Below are 9,035 nucleotides of genomic sequence, written 5' to 3' on the forward strand. Positions count from 1 at the left end.
TGCACGTTTAAAGGATATTACGGATAAAAGAGAACTGAGCACTTATATAGAGTTATAAAGAGAAGAGGGAAATATTTTATGTATTAGATAAGTGGCGGTATTTCCAACTTAGACACATTGTTACAACTCTCCCACAGCCACTGAGGACAAAGGAAGAGATGAAACCATTCAAGCAACTCTTTAATATGGACATAATGCGAAGGCATCTGACAACGTATATAAGATTTTTACTGCTATGTCTGGAGTTGTCTCTCCAGTGTTCTTAGAAAAGTGGGAAAAGGAATTAGGAACAAAATTGAATGATAAAGAGAAAAATAGAATATTTAAGTTGACACATCGCATGGTGGATATGAACACAATAGAGATTAATTATAAATGTCTGGTTCAGGGGCGTATTTACCACAAGGCAAACAAGGCACTTGCCTAGGGCAACATTTTTGAGGGGGGCAGAACCTCCCCCTGAAGAAGGGATAAAATAAGGAACACGTGCACCATGGGAACCAGGTGGGATCCGATAGAGGCTGTAGGCTGCTTGATTGTGTATGTAGAGCCCGGGGATGTCCGGAGCTGTGAACATGAGTGTCTTTCTCTCTATCACTGGTAGGGGGGTAGTAGAAGGCTCTCCCAGGTGGGGGGCAGGGGTGTTGTTGGTCAATGTCAGGCTCTCTCCGCTGGAGGGGGAAGGGGGGGTTGTGTTGGTCGGTGTCTGTGGGGTCAGACGTTTTTGTGTTGCCTAGGGCAGTACAAAACCTAAATACACCACTGGTCTGGCTGGGTGGTATGTACCAACGACTGTGGCTCATAAACAATGGATAGAGAACTTGCCCCTATGTTGGAGGGGATGCGGATTGGAAGGTCCAATGATACATATCTGGTGGGAGTGCACAAAAATACAACAATATTGGGAGGGAATATTACAACAAATACAGGAAATGGGTGTGCTTGTTTCATAATACAGATCTTACGGCAAAACAATATAAGAGTTCAATGGTTTTTCATATGATTGATGTGCTAAAGGGATTGATCCCCAGGTTTTGGCAGGATAAGGAGGCCCCTAAAGTATGGATTGGATAAGCAGAGTGGAATTTACCTATAGGATGGAAGAGCTATACTATTGGGGTAAGGATAAAGTAGATAAATTCAGGAGTATTTGGGATAGATAGGTAGTCTTTAAAACATCAAGGAGATACTCAGAACTGATTAATGTAATAGTGGAAGGGAAGGTTAAATGAAAGGGAGATAAGGGGGGGGGGAATAAAATGGAAAAGTGGAACAGGAAGAAAGAGGTGTGGTAATAGGGGGTTACCATGGGTAAGGAGAGGGGAAGTTGGAGGGAAATTGGTAAATATATATATATATATATATATATATATATATATATATATATCAAAATAATATATATATGTTGATTTGGAAAATATATGTTTGGGGAAATGGAAATAGTTATATTTATATTGATGATAAAACTAATAAACATAATAATAATTAAATGCCACAGAATCTGGCTCATCGTTCTTCATGATCCATCATCTGTCACCGGTCCTCTGCTTAGTTGAATGATGGCCAACACCGTTCAACCCATTTTATGTGAACCCGGGTGTCACTGCAAATCATAACATGAGTGCCAGACTAAACAGCAGAAAACTACCCACCGCAGAAGCTATTGAAGATGAAGCGAGACCCTGGATCATCACATGACATGTGTTAAATACTACTAGCAGATTATAGTACAACCTTGAAATATTTTCAAAAACAAGGAGTGGAAGAAGATGAGGACCTGCACAAACCACTGTGACAGTGTGGCGACCTGTCACAGTGTACAAAGGATATTTCACTCGGGATTCTGAACAAGGCAGGTTGAGGGGCTCCAGGGTACTTGTTTAATACAGGGGAAGCTGGCTTTTCACTTTCCTCATTTGTTTGTAAAGTCCATTTTGGGACCTGGAGCCTAGAGATTTCAAAGTGATTTGGGAGGGATGAAATCTCCAATCCTTGGACCATGATTTGGGAATGGCCAGGAGACTGATTGGTCAGGTGTGTGAGTTTCTTCTAGAATCAGGACCAGGGTTCTGGGCTCCACCCTTCTGAGGAGTCCATGTGGGTGCAAGGGAGCAGTATAATCTGACAGAGCAGACAGGGCCCAAGCCTGTGGGCTGGAGAAACAGGAGTGCTGGGAAAGGGGGCTAACCAAGGTGCAGTGTGTTGCATGTGAATGGTCAAGAGGACAGAAGCATGAAGCCTGAGCAACGGTGCTGCTAAAGTGAGCCAGGAGGCTGAATCTATGTTTTTGTTTGCATTGATGGTGGATACCCCTGCGTAGGAAACCTATATTGTGTGCTACTTTCTTTTAAATAGAATTGGGCAAAAATGCCCTTAAAAGAAGAAAAGCGAGTGGCTGTGTGCTTCAAAAGCTCTACCCTTGATGCTAGTTCCCACACCACTTACAATGTAAGGCACAAGGGCACAATGCTGATTAAAAGAGAAGTATGGGGTTAATTTCCCCCCCCCATTCTACGTACCTATGTGGTTGGAGCATCAATTCGATGTTTCATCTGTCCCCCGCTGACTCTAAGGGGGAGAACTCAGCGATCACATGACCATTGATCACTGAGTTCTCTTCTCTGCTCTGAGCAAAGAGCTGGACTGTCAGTCACCACTGTTTGCTCAGCCCCCCCCCCCCCCCCCCAGTGCTCACTGGAATGCCGGGCTACAGAGGGGGAGGGAGCGGCTTGCTCAGGCTCTTGCTGAGAGGCTGAACTAGGTGCCTGTCAAGATTCTGGGGTGGATCCCAACTGTGAAGTCGGCATCTTTCCCCAGTCTGGATCGGCTATCAGTCTGCTGTCAGCTTAAAATGGGTCACAGGAGAATGAACTGCACTGATCCACATGAGAAGTACAGCCAAAAGAGCTTTGGCTGTACTTCTCCTTTAAGCAGAAGATGTTGGTGGTTGTACATGATGGGGCTTGGTTACTTGACAACGAATTGTTAGGATAGACAGGATAATGAGCACTAGATGAGGTTATCAGTTGGGGGACTAATTGACTCCTGCTGTTCTTCTCTGGGTAACTGCATTTATCTGCTACCTCCACTCTTAACCAGACAAACGCATTGACTCCTGTTAAATTCTCAACAAATGTTGTAATTATATCTGTGTATCTGTTGACTTGTCCTCACCTCTAGGCGCACTCAGGTTTATGACTGTGGCCTGGTTCCTAAGAAACATCCCCCCCTATTCATGTGAGCCTTATCAGCTTCTAATTGGGGCGGAGTTGAATGCTCATTTGAGCATCTCCCTATAAATTTAGTTCAGCTCATGGGGGAGATCTCTGATGGGGGGCACAGTCTCTGATGGGGGTGCTGCTTATGATGGAGTGCGGCTTTGAATGAGTGCAGAGCAGTTAAACACAGCAGTTGAACTAAAGCAGGAGAACTTAAGCAGCAGGAAGACACAACAACAGCAAGAAACTCTACTGCATGCTGGACAGACTGCAAGGAAACACCCTGGGAAATATCTTTTACATACCTGAGTCCCACTCCGTGTACCTTTATATAATACGCCCCTCTTCTCCTCTTCATATTACTATCCTCTGTTCCCAAATCTCATTTCTTTACCCCTCTGCTCCACCCCAAAACTTGTACATTTACCCCTCATTGCTATCATCTCCCTACTATTGCTTTCATCACCTCCCCAAAATGCCTCTTCCACTCCTCCTTCTCATTTTCCTCTCCTCTGTTCCCAAAATCCATTCACTATATCCTTCTGCTCCTCCCAAACAATTGTATATTGTGTCCTCAATGCTTCCCTCACCCCTCTATGGCACCCACCACCTCCTCCTATTACTCCACTCTCCCACTGACCCGAACACCTCCACTAGTAGTTTCTCACGCTCCAGCACATCCCGCTCCCATGCCACCTTTCTCACCCTTCTCCTCCTCATAACCGCGGGGGACATCTCCCCGAATCCTGGCCCTCCACCACCTCCCTCACCCGCACAAAACCCTCCCGCCTCCACGTCCTGCCGCAACCCCCGCAACTTAGTATCTGTCCCCCTGCTCCCTAAAATCTCCCCCCTGTTTTCATGTGCACTCCTGAACGCCCGATCGGTGTGCAACAAGCTCACCGCCATCCACGACCTCTCTGTTTCCCACTCCCTCAACCTCCTGGCGATTACGGAAACCTGGATCCAGCCCACTGACTCTACCTCCCCTGCTGCACCCTCCTACGGCGGTCTTACCTGGACCCACTCACCCAGGCCCAACGGTTGTCAAGGTGGTGGGGTTGGCCTGCTCCTGTCACCGTTGAGCACCTTCCGAGTCCTCCCAAACCCCCCCTCCCTATCCTTCTCCTCCTTCGAGGCCCACTGCGTCCGACTATTCTCCCCAACCCCCCTGAAGATTGCTGTGATATACCGGCCTCCTGGATCCATACCCCGCTTCCTGGAAGACTTTTCCTCCTGGCTACCCTTCTTCCTCTCCTCTGAGCTACCCACTATCATCCTTGGGGATTTCAACATCCCTGTCAACCTCGACAACCCGGACACAGCCCGTCTCCTCCACTTAACCTCCTCCTTTGCACTTGCACAGTGCATACAATCCACCACCCACTCTGACGGTAATATCCTTGATCTTGTCTTCTCCAACCGCTGCGCTCCCCACAACCTCACTAACACCCCCTTCCCTCTCTCTGACCACAACCTGATTACCTTCTCTATCTCCTCATCCTCCAACGCCTACCCCTCCAAATGTCACACTACTACCAGCCGTAACCTCCACAACCTTAACCCTGCCTCCCTCCACTCCGCAGTTGATCAACTCCATGACCGCATCCTCCCCCTGTCCTGCCCCGACTTGGCTATGACCGCCTACAACAATGCGCTGTCAACAGCCCTTGACTCACTAGCGCCTTTAACCACACGCAACATCAGACCCCGACCGCTCCAGCCCTGGCAGACTGATCACACCAAAACCCTCAAACGACACAGTCGTGCCCTGGAGCGACTATGGCGCAAAACCAAATCCCAACAAGCCTTCACCCGATACAAATCTGCCTTCCACACCTACACCTCCTCCCTCCATACTGCCAAACAAGCCTACTTCCTGACCCTCATCAAGGCCCTCTCCTCCAATCCTCGCCGACTCTTCTCCACCTTCAACTCTCTACTCTCGCCACCCCCACCTCCACCCAGCACCTCACTCACTGCCCTTGAGATTGCCAATCACTTCAAAAACAAGATTGACACAATTCGCAAGGACATTGCCGCAACTCACACGCCTTCTCAACCCGCCCCCTCTTACACAGCTACCCCCTCATCCCCCCTCCCCCTCGACATAACCCACAGGGACTTCGTCGCTGCTCAAACTCCCTCCAACCCCCTTCCCCCTCACTCAGCTACCCCCTCTACACCCCTCTCCCACGGCCCCACCACTGCTCTGACCTCCTCTCCCACCCCACCCTACATTCCTCATACTGAAGCTCCCCCAACACTCCGCACCTTTGACCTTACTACCATCGAAGAAGTCTCCAAGATCCTCTTTGATGCCCGCCTCACCACCTGCCCCCTTGACCCTATCCCCTCACAACTCCTACAACCTCCCTCCCCCTCCATCCTACGCTCCCTCACCCACATCTTCAATCTCTCCCTCTCCTCCGGCACTTTCCCTTCCCCTCTGAAACATGCACACATCACCCCCATACTTAAAAAGCCCTCCCTGGACCCCAATGACCCGAACAACCTCAGACCCATCTCCCTGCTTCCATTTACATCTAAACTCCTCGAGCGCCTAGTCTACGCCCGCCTATGCTCTCACCTCAACGACAACAACCTCCTCGATCCCCTACAGTCCGGCTTCCGTCCCCTACACTCCACCATAACCGCCTTACTCAAACTCTCCAACGACCTGCTAACCGCCAAAGCTAATGGCCACTATTCAGTGCTCCTACTCCTTGACCTCTCTGCGGCCTTTGACACAGTCGACCACCCCCTCCTCCTCAAAAAACTACACTCCCTCGGCCTCAGAGATTCTGCTCTCTCCTGGCTCTCATCCTACCTGTCACAACGCTCTTTCAGCATTACCTATAATGCCACCACCTCCCTCTCACTCCCCCTCTCTGTTGGGGTCCCTCAAGGCTCTGTCCTCTGGCCCCTTCTCTTCTCCATCTATACCTCCTCCCTTGGCCAACTCATACACTCTCACGGCTTCAACTACCACCTCTATGCCGACGACACACAAATCTATCTCTCAACCCCCCACCTCACCCCCTCGGTCTCTGCCCGAATCACACACCTGTTGAGCGACATATCAGACTGGATGTCGCTCCACTTCCTTAAACTGAACCTCTCCAAAACCGAGTTTCTTGTCTTCCTTCCAGCCCGGACACCACCCCCCATTGACTTCTCCATCATGTCCAACAACGCCACCATCAAACCCGCCCCGCAGGCCAGAGTACTTGGTGTCATTTTGGACTCCAACCTATCCTTCCAGCCCCAAGTCCACTCTTTAACAAACTCGTGCAGACTCCACCTCCGCAACATCGCCAAAATCCGCACGTTCCTAACTCCAGAAACCACTAAACAGCTCATCCACTCCCTCATCATATCACGACTCGACTACTGCAACTCCCTCCTCACTGGCCTGCCTCGCCGCTGGCTATCCCCGCTTCAGTCCATCCTGAATACGGCTGCCAGACTCATTCACCTTTCCAACCGCTCCGTTTCCGCCACCCCCCTCTGCCAATCCCTCCACTGGCTTCCGATTGCGCAACGGATTAAATTCAAAATCCTAACGCTGACGTATAAAGCTGTCCACCATACTGCCCCGAACTACATCACTGACCTAATATCCAAGTACCGCCCAGCACGCACACTCCGCTCCTCACAAGACCTCCTTCTCTCTAGTTCCCTGGTCTCCTCCTCCCATGCCCGCCTCCAGGACTTCTCCAGGGTGTCACCCATCCTCTGGAACTCCCTGCCCCAACCCATCAGATTATCACCTACTCTCCTCTCCTTTAGGCGCACCCTGAAAACCCATCTCTTCAGGGAAGCCTACCCCGCCCCCTGCTAACTTGCCGACCTCCTCCACTCTTCCTACCACTCCATCCCCCACAGCTATCTCCTCCTGTGCCACCATCCCCTCCCTCCTAGATTGTAAGCTTGAAAGAGCAGGGCCCTCGATCCCCTCATGTTTTGCATTGTATTGGTATTGTTCTGTCACATGTTCTGTCCCCCTTTGTAATGTACAGCACTGAGCGAACTATTGGCGCTTTATAAATACTGTATAATAATAATAATAATAAGTGTAAGAGCTGAGAAGGCACTTTTGGAATAAATGTGGATGGAGGTCACCTATATTGTTGGGTCATGAATCTCAAGATGAGTTGTGAAGTGTTTTGAAGACAAAACATGAGATGAGACTATGACTTGGAGGACTAATTGTAGGTCAGTGTACAGACAGGGAAGGCACTTTTATAAAATTGTGGATAGAGGTCAAATATATTGTTGAGTCATGAATCTCAAGGTGAGCTGTGAATTTTTTTGAAGACAAAACACTAAAATGTGACTTTACAGAAGAGCAATGTGGAAAAAAAGTGAAAGGTTTGTTAAATTGACTAAATATTCCAGCTACATCAAATCACAAAAGTGTTCAAATATTTACGGTTTGTTTTCTTTAGAAGCAGCACCAGCAAGAGCAGGAGAGCCTGGCCCCTTCCAGCATGTTGTAGAGAAGGACTCTTGCTCTTTAGGTAAAGGAAGTTGTCTTTCTGCAGAGGTCCCACATGCCCTCTGTTGGGCTTTAATGAGCTCGGCAGTCAGCAAAACAGATTGCTGTGACTAGTAAGTTACAACTTAATAACTGTCCGTCAATTCCTTTCACAGATGGCACATCAAAAAAATCAAACACTCAATGTTGAAGTCTTGATTGTTGGATTCGAGAACCTCACTGACTACATAATTCCTCTCTTCATTCTTTTATTGATCATATACACATTGACTTGCATTGAGAACCTCCTGATTATATTTTTAGTATGTGTAAGCTCTCGTCTCCATTGTCCCATGTACGTCCTGATTGGAAATTTGTTTCTCTGTGAATTTCTCTATACGACGGATCTGGTGCCCCTGATATTGCACCACATGCTCTCAGGAAGACCCACCATCTCCCATATTGGCTGTTCTGTCCAGTTAAGTGTATCTGGAGCCGTAACAATTGTTGAGACCTTGCTGCTCACTCTGATGTCATACGACCGATATTTGGCCATTTGTAAACCTCTCAGATACTCCGTTCTCATACACAATAGACTCTGCTTCTATTTAATTATTGTGTTTTGGTTTATTTCACTTACATTCATTATGGCTATATTTTACTTTGTAATAAATCTTGAATTTTGTGGTCCTCTGACCATCGATCATTTTTACTGTGACTTCACCCCTTATGTTTCCCTGGCATGTTCAGACATAACGCCTGTTGTTTTAATTGGCTTTTCAGTCAGCATTATAGTAACTATTTTACCATTTGTATTGATTGTTCTGTCCTACGTCTTTATTATATTCACAATCCTCAGGATACAGACATCGGAGGGAAGGCAGAAAGCCTTCTCTACCTGCAGCTCACACCTCCTTGTAGTGACTATATATTACACTGCTCTTTTTTGCCTATATGTGATTCCGAGGAGTGATCAATATCTCAATGTCTACAAAGGATTGTCCTTCGCATACTTTTCTGTGACGCCAATGATCAACCCCATCATTTACACTTTAAGGAATCAAGATATTCACAAAGCTCTGCAGGCCGCGTTAAGTAAAATGAAAACCGTTTATTGTTAGGACACAACAAATAAATTTGTATGATATTGTACAAAATGTTATATATGGTTTACATCTTCATCTAAAGTAACTTTCCAATTTGCTTGGCAGCATGATAACAAGCATCTATAGCATGGTTCAGTGCAAGACCTAGCCTCAGTATTGAACTAAAAGCAAATAGTTCCACGTATTCAAGTTGAGGAGCAGATGGGAACAATTATGCATAGACCATACAAT

The 9,035-nt window shown here is 47.5% G+C and overlaps 1 protein-coding gene across 1 annotated transcript; it reads left to right on the forward strand.

The window, feature by feature from the left end:
- The first annotated feature begins 7,847 nt into the window (after positions 1-7,847).
- On the forward strand, positions 7,848-8,819 carry LOC149460386 (olfactory receptor 5V1-like). Its single transcript, XM_089679751.1, has one exon. It carries the CDS (start codon positions 7,875-7,877, stop codon positions 8,817-8,819), a length of 945 nt encoding a protein of 314 aa, XP_089535877.1. The 5' UTR covers positions 7,848-7,874.
- The last annotated feature ends 216 nt before the right edge of the window (positions 8,820-9,035 follow it).

This window comes from Staurois parvus, unplaced genomic scaffold, assembly GCF_062004578.1.
Source record: "Staurois parvus isolate SC_StPar_1 unplaced genomic scaffold, SC_StPar_1.0 ptg000231l, whole genome shotgun sequence".
Lineage (NCBI taxonomy): Eukaryota > Metazoa > Chordata > Amphibia > Anura > Ranidae > Staurois > Staurois parvus.